The following is a 21,152-nucleotide window of genomic DNA, read 5'->3' on the forward strand; positions in this document are numbered from 1 at the left end:
GCTATAGTTTGACTGCTTTGGAAAGCAAAATGATCTTTCCTGACCTTACGCTCAGACCCCAGGCTTTGCCTTCAACGTGTATATATGCATATGTGTGTATCTAAAAGCAGAGCATTGTGGGATACGTCCGAAGAAGCATTCCAATGTTCCTGTACACATATGTGGGCAAATGAAGCATTAATTCATTTGTGCCTGAGAAGCAGTTATAAGCATTAGGGACCATTGGTAGCCAAGCTTTCTGAGGACCGCAAACTGATTGGTCCAGTCGGCTATAATCTGACAATCTGGAAGCGGTGCAGCCAATCAGGAACTAGCATGGTGGTTAAGGATGTAGACATGTGATGGACAGTTGGAAACCTGGGAGGGGCACTTCTGTAGGACCTTTGAGTGGGGAATGAATTTTAGAGAGGTGTGATTTATCAGATTTAGTGTTTTTACTTATGTTAAGAGTGGAAACTGAAATGGACACACACCTCCATTACTGCCCAGGATATGACATCATCAAGGCTGTTGTGCAAAACCCGTATTTTATGGTTTGCATATTATCATCACTCAGAAGTGGGGAAAGAAGGGCTGAAGGCCAGAATACACACGGTTCGTAAGAGCTTGTCCTTCTTGGAGCTGCTTCTAAAGTGCCATGAATAAATCATCAGGGAGGCGTTAGAGGAAGCTCCCTCCATCCGCGTTACGCATGGTGGCGTCCCTATTATTTTACGCTTCTTCTATATGGGCTTTTCCCCTGTACTCCGCCTTCGCAGAGACTGTGAACAGACGGCTTTTAAGACCAATTCTCACATGAAAGTATTTCAAAGAGTCCCGAACGCTGCATTTCACCTCAAAGCCGAACAGAAACGATCGCCGTCGCTTTTAGTTCAAGCTACAATCAGAGGTGGAAATTTCAGGTCCAGAAAGTACAAATCCAGACCAGGATTTTGTTTCAACCGATCAGTTGAGTCCTCTGTGACTGTGGCTCTTTATGCGCAACTGGTCGGTTGAAACAAAACCTCGGTCTGGATTTAAAATCCGTGCACCTGAACTTTCCACTTCTGCCTGCAATAAACAGTATAATGTGAAAATACATACTGAAAAGTTACCAAAAGGGCATCTAGGTGTATTTGCATTGAGACATATCTAATTGATGTGACATCCCTACAGTCGACGGGTTTCGTTCTGTTTCTCTGAAGAATGTAAATGAGGCGAACAGCTGACGTGCGCAAAAATGCGTCCTGGACAGCGTGCAGAAAATCACCGCCCTTAGGCTATTTTGTGGGGCAGAGGGGACAGTCCATCCGAGAATTATAATTTTATGGGTTACGACTACAAATTAAACTAAAGAGCAACATTAATTAAAGTTATTTTCTTTCTTAAACAAAAAGAACATCTGTGCTCTACAGCTTATACAACGTTGCTTGGAAATAGTGTAGAAGGTATTATGTTAAAACGGTGTTTTTATTCAACACCACAATACAGACATTTTATTAGATATAGGCGAAAATAAACAATAAACATTACTGCGTTGTTTTCCTTGTTGTGATATTCTAACTCTACAGCAGTATTTTATTTTAACAAATAAAATAGGCCCACTATGAAAAACTACTGCCTTCGAAAACATGCGGTTTAATTCATGTAGCCTAGCTGCACTGTATTTTACTGCTCCAGTGCACGACACATTTGAGTTTTCGTGCAATCACTACATAAACAACACTAGTAAACACAATATTTCAGTCTTAACTGGAAGTGGTAATTAGGATATATCTGGAATCCTGAATTTGTATAACCTTTTGCAATTACGGTTGTATAAATAATCCGATAGAGGCCACATATGGGAGCTTCCTTTGAAGTTTCCCAAATTGGATATTTATTATTGTTTTTGCGTTTTAATCTTCCACAGACTTACCTTTATTTCAGCAGTGCGGGAAATTAACAGAGGAGTGTCTTGGTTGAAGTTATTTGGATGTGTTGTTTACTTTTTTTTTTTTTTTGGGGGGGGGGGGGGGGAACCGTTGGTCAGCACAGCTCAGAATAGGAACCAAGCTCACCTCAGAAGAAAAACCTCGCTTCATTCGAGCGAATCCATCGCCAAGCACCACTTTGTATTTGCTTAAGGTCTGACGGGATTCTGTGTCGCCAATACAAATAAACCTCAAATTAATTATGGCCTCATGCCGGACTCCAGGCCTGTGCGTTGCAGCCTTAATGTTTTTTTTTTATAAGTATTTTCCCAAATTTTTCGTTCTTTTTCCCTTCACTTGAGAAGTACACAAATCATGACCTCCGTAATGGGTATCCACAGGGGTCACGCGCAAAACGCTTGCAGTGGTTGTAAAGGATCAAACATCTTGGTCACAGACTATAACAACACACAATGGCAACTGCATAAGTAATGTGGCATTCCTCGAAATGTGTTTTTCTTGGTGAAACACATCAGTGCACTTCAATGGGATTATGGAAGAAATCATAACCGCTACATTTCTTAAATGCGACAGGTATAAAGCAGGAATATCAGATTAAATTCTACTTCCAGGTTAAACGTAGTGTGGGGGGCTTGGAGTTAGGATTTCAGATTCTGCACTGACTGTGTGTGAGCTCTGTATGTTCTCATGTTGTGCGTGGTTTGTGCCATGGGCGTCATTAAGTCAGATCACTGTGGGCTATAGCCCTGTGTATTTTAAGCCGAGTTTAGATGTGGAGTTTGAGTGTTTTCCCCATGTTCTGTGAAGGTTGCATGTTCCTCCCGTATTGTGTGGGGTCTACATGTTCCCGTGTTCTGTGGAGTTTGCTTGTTTTCCCCATGTTCCAGTGGGGTTTGCATGTTCTCTCCGTGTTTTGTGGTGTTTGCATGTTCTCTCCGTGTTGTGTGGTGTTTGCATGTTCTCTCCGTGTTGTGCGGTGTTTGCATGTTCTCTCCGTGTTATGTGGGGTTTGTATGTTCTCTTCGTGTTGTGTGGTGTTTGCATGTTCCCTCCATGTTGTGTGGGGTTTACATGTTGTCTCCGTGTTGTGTGGGGTCTACATGTTCCCGTGTTCTGTGGAGTTTGCTTGTTTTCCCCATGTTCCAGTGGGGTTTGCATGTTCTCTCCGTGTTGTGTGGTGTTTGCATGTTCTCTCCGTGTTGTGTGGGGTTTGCATGTTCTCTCTATGTTGTGTGGTGTTTGCATGTTCTCTCCATGTTGTGTGGGGTTTGCATGTTCCCTCCGTGTTGTGTGGGGTTTGCATGTTCCCTCCGTGTTGTGTGGGGTTTGCATGTCCCCTCCATGTTGTGTGGGGTTTGCATGTTCTCTCTGTGTTCTGTGGAGTCCCCAGCCTCGAGCCCTGTGATACCTGGGATAGGCTGCAGCCCCCCACCCCCGCCCCTGTGACCTTGCCCTGAATAAGCAACTGGAGGATGACTGGAAACCTTAATCCAAGTGCTCTGGCTAAGCCTGCATATTGTAACCCTAATCTTGACTGGTTACATACTGGTGTAATCTGCACAACTGGTAGCATAGTTTGCATTACGGCTAATTTGAACTACCAGTTTGTACACTGAGACGCATTTTGCTAAAATGCAACATTAACTCGAGGACTGACCTCCATCACAGAAATAGGGACCTCCCCCCCATCTTAATTAGACTGCCACACCGGCCTGAGGCAGGGAAAGCCTTGACCTCGGCAAGATCCAGATGTGAGGGTCCCAAGGGGGCCACCCCCCCTCCCCCCCAAGCAGAGCCCCAAATCGAGAGCAGACAGGCCGACCCCTTGAGCCAGCCGTGACGGAGCAGGCTGTTTGCACAGCACTCCGGGCCCCCGGCTGCCCTGTGCAGGGTTAGCTGGCAGAAATACAGCCTCACTGATGGAGGCTGATTCATGAGAGGGGGGGGGGGGGACAGTCTCCTCCTTAATTAACCTTAAATAAATTCTGATGTTATAATAATGATAATAATTATTATTGCTTAATAATAATAATTATGATTGTGATGATGATTATAATTAGTATTATTATTATTATTATTATTATTATTATTATTATTTATTATTATTATTATTATTAATAATAATAATAATAATAATATTCTTGCTGTTGTTCATATTGTTATTATTATTACTATTATAATCTCTTAGTAGTATAGTGATAGTATTGGGGGAAAAACTATATGTATCATTTACGCCAATGATTTAATGCCTGATCGTATCCGTCTGTTTTTAATCTTGCACCTACAATTCCCCCAAAGTCAGGGGATGGGGTTAGGCTTGGGGGCAGTCGAATCCGAAACAAGGGTCTTATTATTGAACCCGACCAACATGCCCCCCATTCATTCGGGGAGACATACTATCCATCACACGGCCCGATGCCGGATAAAGGAAACACACATGTGGAAGCAGACTGAGGCATCCAGCAGTTACGGTCCGGCCTGGTTTTATTGATGGTGTTTCAGGGAAAGCTTACCGGGGACCGTGGGCGGCCGGAGCTGCTGAACTCCCTGTCACAGGTACGCTGCCACGGAGCCTGTGCAGTTCCCTTAGTTTGATTTACGATGTTTTTTTTCCTACTTTAATGCGATGCGTCTGCATGCATTTTGTCTTCAGCCCGTTCCTGTTTGAGGCTGAGGTAAGACTAAAATGACGACTTAAATTGTATAGATGACACAGTTTCATTTAATTCATAGAAAACTGGAGGGATTTGTATTATTACGCATATGTAGAACAAAATCAAAAAAAAATATTTATATTTAATAAATAATAAATAAATTAAATTCATAAATAAAAAAGATTTAAAAAAAGAAATCAAACTTAATAAACGGACATATCGTTGTTTTGAGTCTTTAAAAATATTTGGAAAAAAATTGCCCATGACGTGTACATTCGAAAGGCGTCGCAGATGTTAAAGATGAATGCATCAAACATTTCCAGGGAAAATATTCAAAGAGAAAAAAAAAATCCATTGTCTTCTCTGCTTATCTCATTGGGACAAGTATCCTGCTTTTTTGGGAGCGGGTAACGAAGGGAGCACTGCAGTGACACACACAGACCGCTTCCTTCGCATACGTACTCACTTCACTTGCCACATTTTGCGAGTAAAATCTTCCAGTTAACTTTTTTTTTCTTCTCTCTCTCCATCTCCATCCCGCCATAACACATGGGTTTGTGGATTTAATGCGGCAAAGTGTCATGTTCGGATTATTTCTGGGGTTCCCTTATAATTGCCCGACATGGATGAAAGCGTTAAGGTAAGGCACCGGACCGGGAGGCTGGTCGCGCGGCTCTCATCTACCCGCCGCGGCGCTCTGAAAGCTGGACACTTCGCCTCCTGAAACCGATTATCACACTTCGTTGTCTGCTTCCACGGACCCTGACGTGTCCTTCTCATTTCATCTGCTTTTAATCTGCAAAATAAAATTACAAAGTATTAGCAGATTAAATGAAAAACGCTGTCAAAGTTGGATAGAGCTTACAGCGGAGTTGCAGCTGAAGAATTATATATATATATATATATATATATATATATATATATATATAGGCTATATATATATATATATAAACATATAAGTATAAGGAATTATATTATGCATATTTGAAAAAATATACTACATTAAAAAAGTTCGCCTTAGTGTTATGAGATGGTCGTATAGTTATATGTCGGCTACTTGTATTTTGTCATGTAGCCTAAGTAACGGGTTGACTAATAGTCCAGCCAGCACTCTTAATAAAATCAATTTTGTTCTAACCATACCGAAAGTAAAAATGTAAACTTTAAACCAACGTTTTGCATTGGTGCGCCTGATGTTGTATCTGCAGCGAGCCGAATTATGCGCTGAGTAACTTTGACTGTTGGAGGAAAGTGAAATTATCCAGCGCTGCGATTCGCCACGCTGTGTTTTTTAAGTTTCAGGCATTAGTTTGAAAGCTATATATTTTGTTATTAGTGATATATTCCATTTATAATCTAAATAAGATGGTTCAGATCGTGCTGAATGGCCATTTTGTCTAGTTTGTAATCATACCAATGAATGTAAAGGGAGTATTCTATGTAAATATCTGAAACGTGTATTTAGAGTATAAAACACTGTCTTTAAGTGCTGTGTTTTATATTTTATATATATATATATTTTTTTTTCGTTGGTATGTCCTCATCTTAAGGACAAAGGCTCTCTATGTGAACAAATTTCAGGAAAAAACTCCGAGCTGCTCCCCCGGGCACGATTGCGGGATCTGAAACGCTGTCACGGTGACGGTCATGTCTATCGTGTGGTTCAGCAGTGAGAAGTGAAAGATTGCCGGACCCGGGCGGTTTGCGGAGCGCCTCACACACTCGGCCATTCTCGGCCGGCTCCCCTGATCAGTTCGCTCCAGGATGCAGCATGGCCTCTGCAGACTTCCTGCGCTACACAATCAGGCTAAATGGCCAGATTTCCTTTTTCCTTCTCAAACAAACGGACCCCCCCCCCAATGATACCCCCCACTGGCTGCCTTGTGGGCACCCTTAGGACCTTCACTGGGTTCCTCAGCCATGGGTCTCGCTCTTTAGCCTGGAAAGAACCTTCTTGCAGACCACACCCTCCTCTTGGCCTCTTCCCCAATTAGGAGCATAATGACTCTGCTTTGAAGAACAGCTTCTTCAGAAGTCTACAGTCTTCCTGGAGAAGTTCTCTCTCCTGTTCTGGAAAGCCACATCCCACCAGCAGGTGGCGTTGCTGCGGCGAGTTCCGCTTCCCTCTCCCCTGCAATACCTCCCAGCCCCCACGTTGACAGTGTGTCAGGGTGGTTTAGAAAATGTGACTGGAAGACTATGGGTGACAGGAAGGACACTCAGTGCCGAGGCCCAGTTTACTGTCCCTCGCCTCAGCTGTGCCAGGAAAATATTGAAAGTGCAGAACCTGGAGAAACTGGATGTCTTTTAGCATGAGCACGTTGCCCAAGCAACCAAAAACAGCCAATGGGCGCGAATGTAACAAAACCGTGAACCAAACCTGCACCTCCTGACAAGAGACAGGAGTGGCTTAGCAAACGAAGGACCCGATACCTCAGCTGGGGAGTTGGACACAACACTGCCTGACAAGAAAATAGTGTCACTATCAATTTTAATAGACTGCTAATGTTTAATAAACTACTTACACTGAGCCCACAGGTTGTAGTAGTTCTAATAGGACACAGAATAATACATTTCCTATTTTGTCTATTTTGGCGGTCCAGATTGTAATTACATAATTTTATACTTTATAAATATTTTTTTATGATAGAGGAACATTGATTGAGATGCTCCTCATGTTTACCGTCGTGGAACGTTGCACATTTTTTTGTAAGTAATGTTCTATTTCCTGGAATGCAGATCAAGGTTGGTAGGTGGGAATCATTTGTAAGCAAGGACTGAAAGTGGGAACGGGGTACGGGGAACGCTGTTCTTCTGTGTAAATACCGCCACCTTTCAAAACGCTAACGCAGAATTCGCAGATAGGCAGCGCAATTCGTTTAACAAACACATTTCATTCTCCGAAGCAAAATATCTCCCACATAGTCATGTTGGAAAGATCTGAAAAGATATGGCTCTCATTTCCTTTGGAAATATCAACCCATGGCTGGTGGTGTTTTGGTGTTGAATGGTGTTGTGTTGAATTCTCCTTTTAGGAGAGATATAGCAGTCAAACAGCTGATCTCAGGATCAGAGTTTTGCAAGTTGTGAATCCATCCCTTTAGGGATATCCTTGCTGTTTTGAGGTGGTTTGCATACCAAGGTCAGGGTTAGGGACCCCTCCCCCCCCACCAGGGGGATTTGCGAGGGGCGCTGGTTATCAACTGTCGTGCCTGATGATCTCAAGGCGTGTTTGCTGAGTTTTGTTGGAAAACAGGATGTGGGTATACTTATCGTATTCCCACTGGTGGCCGAAGAGCTCGCCACTGATTACAGGAGTCGCCGACGCCCCCCCCCCCCCCCCCCCCCACAGAAAGGAACGTTCCAGAGGTGCGAGGCTGCCACATGACATCCTCAGCGAGTCTCTGTGTCACGACACAGGAGGAAGCAGGACGTTGCCTCCAAGGGGAAGCATCCTCAGGAAGCAGCTGGCCGCCTGGCTGAGGTCGGGGTAGTTCTGACCCCCTGCTTCCCTCGAACCCGGGCATTTACTGTGTGTGTGTGGGGGGGGGGGGGGTGTCCTTGTGTCCATGGATGTGGGTGACCATCTTCCTTCCTGTGACTCTCGTCCTGAGTTCTGGGTAAAAATGTCGCAACAAAAGGCATGGAAACAAATCTAATGCCTCTCGGGTTGCGGGTTCGAGTGCATGTGTGATTCCCCTGTTCTCTTCTGCCATGCAGCCTGCATGTCCCAAGTTCCTGCCACAGCCCCAGGATGGGCAGTCAGAATGACTAGCATCTGTAAAATGCCAGCTGCATGTGCAGGTCATGTATATGTTACATTGCTTGGACCAAATATCCCCACAATGTGATTAAAAACGGGTTATTTTTACATTGTGGGGACCAGCTTTTCGGTCCCCACAAGGGGAAACTGAATTCTATAAAAATCTGTGACTGCAATCAAAAAACTAAAGATGCCAGAAGTCTTGTATTTTCTTGGGATACTTATGGTTAAGGTTAGGGCTGGGTAGGGGTTAAGGTCGTCACTGTTGGGAATGGGGTTTTTCCCCATAGAAATGAATGGAGAGTCCCCACAAAGATATGTGAGATGGTTTTGTTCCTTGTATTTTCTCTGGAGGGGCCCAACCTGAACCTGCGTTTGCTTATCCCTCCCCCCAGGAGGCGCTGTCTATTGTGAGTGAAGACCAGTCCCTGTTCGAGCCCCCATACGCAGCTGCCGCCCCCCTGTCTAAGCCGGACATGACAGCATCGGGATCCCAAGACTATGGCACCGCCCCCGACATTCACCCTCTGCCCCCCCAGCATGAGTGGCTCAGCCCGGCCCGGCACATCAGCGTCAAGCGGGAATACGAGCATATCAATGGTGGCTCCAGGTGGGTGGTCCGAGTCACGGCGGCTTATTCAACACGCCGAATGCTCATTGGCTGACCGTTTTATCACGCCGATTAAGCAGAGAGCTGATATTATTAACACCCCCGGGGCTATTCCTCCCCCCACCCGCTTTAAATGCCCCACTGGAGCGAGAATCGGCTGTAAGGGTTAAAAGCATGGAGAGTGTTTGGAATGCTACCCAATGTTCTAGGAGGGGGTCCCACGTCATCCTGGTACCCCCTGCTCCCCCCACCTTCCCCACTTTTACAGTGACTCCACGGCGCCGCCCTGCCTGCTGAAGAGCACCAAGCAGCCCAGTGGCACCGACAGCACTCGCACCGGCTACGGCTGCTATGCTGATGAGAAGAGTGGCCTGCTGGAGAGCTCAGGCGTCGCCGAGAGGAGGGTCATTGTCCCGGCAGGTAGGTGGCGCTAGACAGGCTGTCATAGCGGGAATCACCATCATCAAGTGTGTGTGCGTCTGTGTGAGTGTGTGTGTGTCTGTGTGAGTGTGCCGGCTCTCCATTATTTTGGTTACTCCATTTATTTTGAAACTAAGAATAGCAAAATACTTGGATTTTGCTTGGTTTCTCATGGTTACGGTTAGGGCTGGGTAGAGTGTAAGGTTGTCATAGCTGGGATTAGGGTTATGGCCTTAGAAATTAATCGAGAGTCCGCATAAAGCTAGGAATACATGGACTGTGTGTGTGTGTCTGTGTTTGTCTGTGTGTGTGTGTGTGTGTGTGTGTGTGCGTCTATGTGTGTGTGTGTGTGTGTGTGTGTGCGTCTATGTGTGTGCGTCTGTGTGTGTGTGTTTGTATGTGTGTCTGTGTGTTCGGGGGAAGCTGAGATAATTTCTCGAATGTATTAATACCAATAAAATCCACAGTACATTCCCGGTTCCGTGTTTATTTTCTTGGATCCCCGGGCCGGTTACACTGAGGTCGCAGGCCTTTCATTCTAATCACAATATGGACACAAATTATCATGAAAGCCCCTTTTCCGCAAGACGGCTCGTGCGTCCGAGGCCTCATCTTTTATTCAGTGGCCCCCGCTGGAGCGGTTTTCTGTGGCCGGCGCTGTGCTGCTCGTGTGTCGCGGACCCTTTGAAGCCTTTGTGGCAGCAGCCCACGGTGTCCCCGCCGCTGTCCGGCCCGCTCAGTCCCTCCCATTGTCCAAAAGGTATCATGAAAATTCAGCCGCGCTAATTAATTCTGAGCAGCCAGCTGATGGTAGCTAATTAGGGGCCTGGAAGGCGTGACGTAGCCAGAGGTGGAGATTTCAGGTCCAGAGAGTACAAATCCAGGCCAGGATTTCGTTTCAACCGACCAGTTGACCATAAAGAGTCACAAGTCACAGAGCACTCAACTGGTTGGTTGAAACGAAATCCTGGTGTGGATTTGTACTCTCTGGACCTGAAATCTCCACCTCTGGACGTAGCGAGCGGCTCACTGAGGGACGTGACGGCCACGACGCAATGGAAGAGCATCGTCGCCATGGAGACAAGGACTCCCCGGCAACACTGCATAGTGACCAGCGGCTTGAGGGCAACAACAAATCATAACAATAATAATGAGGATAGTGACAATGATAGTGATAATATTTGTAAACTAGTAACTGTTATAATGTTGTGCTGTAATTAAATGGCGAGGTCTTTGTAAGGAAAAGAAACATGTTTATTGATAAAATGGCCCCATTAAGGGCCATTTTCAGTTTCTTATTATCTCAAAGGGAGGATTAATAGCATCTTGTGTTTTTACAGTAAATGTTACCATCTTATACTTCCTGTTAATAGTGGGTGTGGTAGCAGTGAGCTTATATCAATGCAGCACCGTGACATTGGTTGCCTAGGAAACAGCACTAGCTTACATTGGACTGGTCCCCCCCCCACAGACCCCGCCCTGTGGACCCCGGAGCACGTGCGGCAGTGGCTGGACTGGGCGGTCAAGGAATACGGGCTGCTGGAGGTGGAGACCACGGCATTTCAGGGCACCGACGGCAAGGCTCTCTGCAGGATGGCCAAGGACGACTTCCTGCGGCTCACGTCCGTGTACAGCGCTGACGTCCTAATGTCCCACCTGCAGTACCTCAGGGAGAGTAAGTCAGGACGCCTCTCTCGCGGTCCACTAGCTCCAACGGCGTGTTGGGCTGGTGTCCAGCTTCTGCTCAGTCAGATCCTGCCCTCAGTTCCTGAGCCAGTCGTGATGACCGATGCTCTTTGTTCGCATCTCTACGCACTGGCGAGAATCCCGCGCAGTTCCACGCCACTTTCTGAAAGCTTCTCGCTGAGTTTTGAACTTTGCTCCTCATAATTCAGACCCTCTGTTCCCCCCGGAGCATCTGGAACTACTGTCTTCCTCTTGTGGGCAAAATCAACTTTTCCTTCTTTTTTTGTGGTCTTTGCTCCCTGTGGCAAATGCCCCTGTAATGTTCTTGCTGTGATCCTCTCTATCAGAGTTCTTCAGCTTTTTCGGAGAGCAGACCAGCTCCAGGGGCCCCCGACCATGAACACTAACGTTCCTTCCGGGGGGGTGGGTTGGCTTGCGTGAGTCGAATGATAATACCAGCATTTCCTCAATTTACGACACGTCTTTGCACCCCCCCCACCCCCCAGCCGCGCCTGCTCTACAGGTCCCCAGGGTCCCCCACTCTATGCTAAATGGAACTTTATGGATGGAAATTCATCTTCTGTGCTATAAACTGCTGTTTCTCTTGGGAGAGGGCGAGGGAAACTTTTCTGGAAGTGAGGTCTACCTCTACATGTAGCGGTGAGCGAGGGAGGAGCGGGGACTGGGCCCAATGTGCGCACGTCATCAGGGGGCAATGTAGTGACACTGCCACGGCCTCCAGATCACCTGGATGGTGGGGCTGTTTTTCCAGCTGTGTGGCCAGGCTGGTCGGCCTGCCCCAGCTTGTCCAGTAAACACTGTCCTAAACGAGTGGGGGTGAAAAGGGCAGTGGGTCACTGTGGCTTATGAAGCAGATGCTGCTTTACACCCCCTAACCCCACCTCGATCGCAGCGCCACCTGCTGGCAGGACAAGAAAGTGCAAAAGGAGAATTAAAAATAATAATTAAGGACTCTGTATTTGCTTGATTGGGCCAGCCGGATGTGCAGCATCCGCCGAGGAGGCTGGAGGCAGCCCCCCCCCCCAACGCCATTCTGCACTGCCCAGCTGGCCTCCGTTTGCGGCAGGCGGTAATCGCTTTCCAGCCTGGATGTCTTCTGCTTACTCTCCCCCCCAATCAACACCAAGCACATGGGCGGGACGGTTATTCTCCCACCAGAGACACGGACCTGGATGTAGAGTGTGATTCCTGGGGCCCCGGAACCCGGATTAGAGGGCGGGGGGCATGTCTGACCTACAGCTGTAAGCCAATCACGAAACAGGTTAAAGAGCATCTGTTACTGCAGCGTGCACCATCTGAAAATATTTCCAGTTATATTCTTCTGATGTTCCTCACCTGAATACACTCCCTGGTGATGTTCATCTGATGGTCACCACCTGAATACATTCTCCAGTGATGTTCTTCTGATGTTCCCCACCTGCTTACATTCTCCAGTGATGTTCTTCTGATGGTCCCCACCTGAATACATTCTCCAGTGATGTTCTTCTGATGTTCCCCACCTGCTTACATTCTCCAGTGATGTTCTTCTGATGGTCCCCACCTGAATACATTCTCCAGTGATGTTCTTCTGATGTTCCCCACCTGCTTACATTCTCCAGTGATGTTCTTCTGATGTTCCCCACCTGAATACATTCTCCAGTGATGTTCTTCTGATGGTCCCCACCTGAATACATTCTTCGGTGATGTTCTTCTGGTGTTTTCCCTGTCCTGCAGGTAACTCTTCGCTGTCCTACAATGTCCCGTCTCACATGAACCAGCCCCACACACGGCCGGTGGCTAAGGAAGGTAAGGTGATGCCATGACTATGCTGGGAGGGTCAAGTGTGTCTTCGTAACAGAGCCATGGTCATGTTTGGGCTATGAAAGTTCCATACAGTTCACTGAAGAGCACTTATGGGGTCTGGAAGTCATGCAGAAATCCCTTCAGTATCAAAGTGTCCCTGAGGTATAGGAATCACATTGGAGGAAATGAACTTCCATACGCCCATCCACAACCAGGCCAGCGCTTAGACCAGCAGTCTTCTATAGCAACATGTCTAATTTGGTCATGTGACATCACATGGGGGAGGAGGGGGCATGCTGATGAGAGGATCAGTAGCACATTGCTAATAAAACAGAGGGCCTGACAGTACCTTAGGAGAGACGCGGGGCAGAGTCTATGCATGGACAGTAAGGAACCATGTGTGTTTCATCTGGGATGGGGTGGGGGGGCTTTCAGGCTGCTGATGCAGGCAGTTTGTCCCCCCCTGATCCCCCACCTTCACCCCCGAGACACTAAGCGCTTCCTGTCTGTGGATTTATTGTCCAGATTTACAGCCATAAGCAGACGTGCACCGTCAGAGTCTAAATCAGTTACCTGACACAGTCCAGGAATCGGTACCCGCCTCATTGTTCTTGGGCCGGGATTCCTCTGAGCAGGAAGCGGGGAGCCAGCGGGACACCCTGCTGCAATAACACTGATAGGCAGGAGCCTCCTAGGTGCCGAGCCAATGGAAGCACATGGCTGATAAGGGCCCCACCAATAAGGTGCTCCTGCTGAGTCACATGATGCTGTTATGGTCACTGATTCAGGGAGAGCAAAATGTGAAGTTAAAGCTCCTGTTGGCAGGTTTCCGCTGCCAGAGCACAGACTACAGGTGACAGTATTATGCGTGTGGTTATCGCGTTTGGTGGGCTGCGCACGCTTGGACCATTGAAGCCTCCTCCTCAGTCCAGACTGCTCATAAGCTCGGTTTACACACCCGCAAAATAGTTGTTTGTATCTTCATAATTTAATATGAAATATCCGCAGTACCGCCGGGTTCGTCAGCAAGTCCTATCGAACGATCAACTAACAACAGGACACCACTAGAGCCCCTCTTGAGTCTAGAACCGACACCTTTCTGGATAGTGCCCTGGGTCCCCCCCCCCCCCCCCCCCCCCGCCCATGGTCTACATTCAGCTACCATTATGTCCCATTAGATGCGCTCATTGTTTTCCTTCTTCTTGAAGGCAGCACCCTCCAGGGGGCGACATTGTCACCTCCCCCCCCCCACCACACTCGGGGCGGCTGCCCTTCTCCCCTCGCGGACAGTAGCTGAGTCGCTCGCGTCCGCCTCTGGGCCTGAATTCCAGCGTCTTGTTTGGACTGCACCCCATCCAAAAATAACATACCGTGTTCCTTCCCTAACCCCCCCCCCCCCCGATGGTTTCCTTTCATGGAGAAAAACAAGGGGGGGGGGGGTGGTAAATGGCTGGCCAAACAAAGAGGGGCTGTCTGAGGTAAGGCAGGCAGGAAGTGAAACTCCCAGCAGGCCGCTGGGCCTCGTTTTAATGTAATTAATGATTCCTGACCTCAGCAGATGAAACGTTTCTGCCACTTGCCACTATTTTGAAGTAAAATGATAAAAAAAAAAAGCATTTATTCCAGAGGGATGTGAGACTTCACTGCCAGAAAGGTGGCGAGACATAAATATCAGAAACACATGGACAGAAAGAGGTAACATTTCTGGTTATATTTAGTGAATATTAAAGCAAAAGAGCGTATTCCCCACTGAGAAGCCGTAAGAAAGTGAAATAAGGGCCTGATGCTGTTTATCGTTGGATCATCAGTTTCTGAGTGAGCTGCTCACTTTCTGCCTGTTTTCTTTGGATTGCTGGTTCAGTCCAACAGTTACCGTAAATATGAATGGGGGGGGGGGGGGGGGGGGTTCTATCATTTAGGTTATGGAAGCATAACAATGTTTAAGTGAAGGTAAAAGTGAAACTATCGGGAAAAAATATGTTCTGGGACACGCGTGGAGAGTTTTCTCGCTTTCGCTGTTGTGTTTTGGGCCAGTAGGGGGCAGCATTTCTCCGCATTTCACACTGCAGAAACTAGCCTTGCCTTTTTAGAAAGTGGTTTTGGAAGTTCTGGGTGCTGTGAGGTCAGATCCTGAAGTGTGTGGCATAGGGTGAGGTGGGAGGGATGTGGGGGGCGGCTATGATATGGGATTACAGAAAAAGAGTACAGCTTTCCTGATGCCAGAAGCTGACCCCACCTTACAGACACCTAGCTGTAGTGCCCCACTTCTCCACCAGAGGGTGTTCAAGTCTCTGGCCCCAAACTCAGGCTCAGTCAGATGCAGAATCTCAGGTGAATTTGATTCATTTCATTCTGAATAACGTATTTGTTGAAAAATAACTGGTACAACCTGGGCTCTTCTGGGACTTCAATACTCAATTATTAAAAAGCATTCAATTAAAAATTTCCTTCTCGATTACTCAGCAATATGGCGGAAGGCAGACAGCACATGCGGGATGACGATCCAAATGAAGGGCAAAAGCATCATTTGTGTGCAAGCGCTTCACATTACAAATGAATAAGAATGCAGTCGTCTGTCAGTATTGCAAGGCAGAACTTGAATATCACCACGGCACGACTGCAAAGCAAACACATCGTAGAAGACATTCAGGTTTGACGGACTCGCCCAGTAATGCGAGATTAGCCATGCCATAGATATCTGCCATGTAGCCTCTCAGTGTAGTTTATCATGTCTGTGTCATCACTTTGCCTCCATTTATGTTGCTTATTGTGTTTCCTGCATGTGTAAATAATCGTTGCTAAAATTAAGGTTAGCCTGTCGCTTAGGCGCATCATTTTACTTACACAACGGTACACAATAACCAATTAGCGTGAATTATTTTTTCTTTAGGCAAGGCGTATTTTGAGTAGGGCTAAACGAGACTATAAAAAGATCACGATTGCGATATTTAGAGAGAAAATTAACTATACAGACGCTCCTCTACTTACGAACTTTCAACTTACGAACTTTCAGACATGCGAACTAAGAGGACTGCAAGTCCAAATTGTGTTTGTTGGCCTCCTGTTCCCTGTCCGCAACATAAATTTTATTTCTGTGCGCCAATTCCGCCTGGTACGACTTCTGGTCGCTACTCCCCGCCGCACAGCAGTGTAGCGTGCGGACTCCCAGCATCCGAGTTCTTAGTACTTGCGTAAACCCTTAAAATGATGTCGAATAATGACTTACGAACATTTCAAGTTACGAACGGCTTTTCGTGACCAGTCTTCTTCGCCTTTCTCCTCTTCACTCAGTTGCTTAATTTCTCCCAAACGCGCCACGCAGTCCATGAATCAGTCCAACAGGATGAAGACGATGTGGTTGGCATACAGCGCTCATGCAAAAGCAGTGGCAGTAAACTTCAGACTGAATTTTTAAACCTTTAATAGATAATGCTGAAAAGGAAGCATCATTAAAACTGCAAAGCATACTAAGTTTGGTTTCCTGTAACTAACTAAATGTTTTAGCGCAATTTGTCGATGGTTTGAACCCAGCAGACTATCGCGGTCCTTGCATGAAATGCCATGTTGATATTCACTTTGCACAGCGTGCCAGCCTAGCGGCAGCGTGGCACTGGGAAGCGCTGTCACCGCACACCGCCGCTTGCGTGTGTGTGGAGTTTGCACGTTCGTCCTGTGTGTCGGTGCCTTTTCGGCAGATCTGCCGATTTCCTTATAATGTCCAAAAACCTTGAACATAGGTGGATTGGAGTGCCTAAATTGACCATATGTGTGACTGAGTGTGCACCCTGCAATGTGTGGCTGGTTCCTGCTGTGCAGCAATTGCAATTTAATTGCCTGAGGTCTAGTTCTTATTACTGAATTGCAGTCGCGATATATTGGAGTACAACCACACTCCTTTTCATATGTTACTGCTTAAATATAAACAGTTACTCGATGAATCGTCAGATGAATCGGTACTCGATTACTTATATATTAGGCATGGAGCAACCTGTGAATTTACCCCCTCATACAAATAGGGAGTGTGTCTTGTTGAAGCATCCGTCTTGACCGTAACTCTCTCAGCGTTTATATCTCTCTCCCCCCTCCCTTGTCAGACACCCCCTATGAAGTTCCAGGGCAGGCAGCTTGGACGGGGGCCATGCATGTTGGGAAAGGTGAGCGAAACATTAAAATGATCCTAAAGAAATGTCGTGAAGCAGCAGAAGTCAGTCAGAGGTGAGTGTTTGCTAGTTTCCATTAGCATGCGCTATGCTCAGGTGATGACAAAGCCCCGCCCACCTTGAAATTCCTTAAGCCCCATGAAGCACCTGGTGAGACGCCACGTCTCAAGGCCGTCTCCTCGGGAAAGAAGGGGCAGGTGCCCATTTCCGCGTCTTTTTCCAAACCTTGCACGTCCCGTCCCCCAGGCTCGCCGCCAGGAGTCACACAGAGTGTCTCCAAGACGACGGAGCAGCCGGGGGCCCAGCCAGGTGACTCAGACCTGTACCGTGCCATGCCTGGAGCCAAATACACCATCCCTGAAATGCTAAATGCTAACAAACTGAGCCAAATACACTGTTCCTGCAATGCTAAATGCTAACACCTGGAGTCAAATAAGGCTTCCCTGCAATGCAAAATGCTAACGCCTTGAACCAAATAAACCTTCCCTGAAGTGCTAAATGCTGACACCTTCAGCCAAAATAAACATTCTCTGCCATGCTAAATGCTTCTGCCTTGAGCAAAATTAACCGTCCCCTCAAAGCTAAATGCTAACGCTCCTTTTTTCATACATGCAATGGTCACCTTAGCACTCTAATCTGAGTGACGGGCAGAGTCATCGCAACAAGGGATCCAGACTCCGCTACACTTTCTTCACTAGTTCATCCACTTTTCAACTACTTATCCTGGATCATATCAGGATAAGTGGGGGTGGGGGGGGGGGCAATGTAGAGCCTGTCCAGGCAGAAGTACACCGTGGAGAGCGTAGCAGTCCATCACAGGACACATACGCACAGCAGGCGAGTCAGAAACCCCTAGATATCCTGACTGCATGTCAGAGTGTGGGAGGGAACCTGCATCAGGAGAGCACACACAGCCTCCGCGTGTGGGATCCGAACCCACGTCCTCGGGGGTGTGCGGTGGCAGTGCCTGTCTCAAACCGTACATCATCTCCCCCTTACAAACTATCCTTTCTCCTAAATCAGATCCTTACCAGATCCTGGGTCCAACCAGCAGCCGACTGGCCAACCCAGGTGAGCTCCGGTTTTCAGCGTATTTTCACAGGTTCCTGCTCTGGGGGGCTTCATCAGGCCACGTAGCGCGGATGCAGGTCTCAGTCCCAGTGGCGACTGTGCTGTCATAGCACTCAGAGAGCTGCCATTCCAGCTATGAATAAATAATGGTGAAAGGGGCCCTTTTCACGTGCATAACATTCAGATCTGTGCAAATGGTACGGATAAAGATCAAAGTTTGTAGTAAAAGAGCGCCCTCTGTCTGCAGGAATGTGTAACTCAAAGGTGGCCTTTTTTATTTATTGAATTTGTTGGGTGTAGCTGCTGCCCAGCTGCCAGTTTGATGGCTACCTGGGAGAACATGCAGCAGCAAGACAGTTGAGGAAAAAAATCACGAAAATAAAAACCTTTTTTTTTTTGCTGAAACTTATTGGTAGAACTTTCTCCTGCACGCACGCCTCCCCCCCCCCCCCACCCCCCCCCCCCGAATCCCCAGGATCTGGCCAGATACAGCTGTGGCAGTTCCTCCTGGAGCTGCTGTCGGACAGCGCCAACGCGGCGTGCATCACCTGGGAGGGAACCAGCGGCGAGTTCAAGATGACGGACCCGGACGAGGTGGCGCGGCGCTGGGGCGAGAGGAAGAGCAAGCCCAACATGAACTACGACAAGCTGAGCCGCGCGCTGCGCTACTACTACGACAAGAGCATCATGACCAAGGTGCACGGCAAACGCTACGCCTACCGCTTCGACTTCCACGGCATCGCCCAGGCGCTGCAGCCGCACCCCGCCGAGCCCCCTGCCTACAAGTACCCCCCCGAGCTGGGCTACGCCCCACCCTACCCCCCACCTCAACAGAAAATGGCCTTTGCCCCCCCACACCCCTCCCCAGTGCCTGTCACCTCCTCAAACTTCTTTGGGCCGGCCCCCCCTTACTGGAACTCGCCTGGGGGGGGCATGTACCCGGGCCCAGGCGTCCCTCGACACCCTAACGCTCATGTGCCCTCACATCTGGGCAGTTATTACTAAAACACACACACACACACACATTCCTGTTATGGTGTTTGTCCTCTCAGTTTTCCTGAAGCAGACCCTTCCCCCAAACCGGCAAGATGAAATTCTTCTGACATTCTTCATGAGGAAATATTTCTTCTGTTTTTGCCAAAGGATACAAAAAAAAAAAAGAAAATACTCAATTTCAGCTTCAGTGCCAAATGGATTATAACTTTCATGAAGGTGAGGCTCTGTATTCCCAATAACACAGCATTCAAGTCGTCATGGATACAGCTGGGATAGAGACCTTCCGCCTTTGGGTTTAAATGGGCCCCAGATCTCCACTCTCAGTCCCTCCCTGTGCCTCGGGAATCTTGCAGGATCATGGTGGAGCCTGGAGATCTGTCACCTGGAAGGAGCAGACCACAGACAGATTCCATTCTCTAGGTGTGAAGAGTAAAATTCTGGAACTCTCATCAGCCTCAGAGTCCTGTATTTTGGCCAGTCATTGTAGTAGGATCTGGTCAGATCACTGCTGAGCACATCACATTCTTAGATTTTGTGCGGATTCATAAGAGATCCATGTCATGGGGATGTTCTCAGCATCCGAGCACACCTAGAGAACTTCAGAAGACCACCACTTTTTTTTCTTAATCTATCCCCATCTCTGTCTCTCTCTCTCTCTGTCTCTCTCTTTGTGTATCTGTCTCTCTGTGTGTCTGTCTCTCTCTCTTTCTCTGTCTGCCTCTCTGTGTCTCTCTCTGTATCTGTCTCTCTCTTTGTGAATGTCTATGTGTCTGTCTATCTGTCTCTCTCTGCATGTCTCTCTCTTTGTGTATCTGTCTCTCTATGTGTCTCTCTGTCTCTCTCTCTGTCTGTCTCTCTGTGTCTCTGTATCAGTCTCTCTCTTTGTATATGTCTATCTGTGTGTCTTTCTGTCTCTCTCTGCATGTCTCTCTCTTTGTGTATCTGTCTCTCTATGTGTCTGTCTCTCTCTCTGTCTGTCTCTCTCTCTGTCTGTCTCTCTGTGTCTCTCTCTGTATCTGTCTCTCTCTATGTCTCTCTCTCTTTGTATATGTCTATCTGTGTGTCTATCTGTCTCTCTCTGTATCTGTCTCTCTCTTTGTGTATCTGTCTCTCTGTCTGTCTCTCTCTCTGCTGTCTGGTTTGCCCCATGTGAAGCTTTGTTCGCCATCTCCTCTTTTCAAACCTGTGGAATGCCAGGGTGCTCTTGACCATATTCAGCAAGCCTACCCACATCGCCACCTCCCTTTTCCATTGTTAGTTTTGTAAAGAAACGATCAATGAATCACCAGGGCTGGAACAAGCGAAGGCCTATCAAGATAAAAGCAGACATGACGAGACCAGCAACGGCTGGGAGGCTTCCCTGATCGATTCACGAATGCTGTGCATTCGCCAGACCTGCCTCTTCAGTCTCAGACATTAGCTAGTTGTTCAACCAGCTACATAAGTTATGCAGAGCTATTTTCATATTTGACGCAGTATTAAAAGGTCAGGAGAATGAATGCGAGTTGACCTCGCCCGTAAATGCAGTTATTTTGCAGTCGTCTTTGAGGTATATTTGCACATCTCTATTTTGTTTCAAATTTGTACATTTGAGCCGTACCGTAAATACAGGTAACTACTAAATACAGGTCATTCCCAGTGCCTTACTATAACAGATACAACTTACTAAATAAACCCACCCAGCACAAAAAAACACCTGGACTCTTTGTCCCGGTCACCAGTCAGCCAAATTCACCATCCAGAGCAAAAGTCACACTTAGTTAAACGTGCCTGAATTCAGTTGAACATCCAGCACATTCCAGGCCATTCCAGTTCAGATGACACTAATGAGCTTCTGGCCCCATTTGCCTAAAGGCAAACCTAAGCAGGTAGTGTTATTTTACATATGCAATGTACTTTGAATATGATATATTTGTAAATAATGTCATTATTCATGTTCATGTGATAAATTTTTTTGTAAAAGAGTTCTTATACGGAAGAAATAAGAAAATAAATGTTTTTATATTGTTTACATATGTTTCCTGTAGCAATGTCTCCAGCAGAAACTAGATTACCTCCTTATCTAGACATGAGTGG

The 21,152-nt window shown here is 47.2% G+C and overlaps 1 protein-coding gene across 1 annotated transcript; it reads left to right on the top strand.

Annotated features, from left to right (window-relative positions):
- Positions 1-5,004: 5,004 nt before the first annotated feature.
- LOC125728229 (Friend leukemia integration 1 transcription factor-like) lies at positions 5,005-21,087 on the top strand. Its single transcript, XM_049005268.1, has 9 exons — positions 5,005-5,207; positions 8,726-8,940; positions 9,209-9,360; positions 10,832-11,035; positions 12,781-12,852; positions 16,944-17,003; positions 17,256-17,318; positions 18,033-18,080; positions 18,556-21,087. The coding sequence occupies exons 1-9, from the start codon at positions 5,190-5,192 to the stop codon at positions 19,083-19,085; spliced, it is 1,362 nt and encodes a 453-aa protein (XP_048861225.1). The 5' UTR covers positions 5,005-5,189; the 3' UTR covers positions 19,086-21,087.
- The last annotated feature ends 65 nt before the right edge of the window (positions 21,088-21,152 follow it).

Source organism: Brienomyrus brachyistius, unplaced genomic scaffold (genome assembly GCF_023856365.1).
Source record: "Brienomyrus brachyistius isolate T26 unplaced genomic scaffold, BBRACH_0.4 scaffold212, whole genome shotgun sequence".
NCBI classification, from domain to species: domain Eukaryota; kingdom Metazoa; phylum Chordata; class Actinopteri; order Osteoglossiformes; family Mormyridae; genus Brienomyrus; species Brienomyrus brachyistius.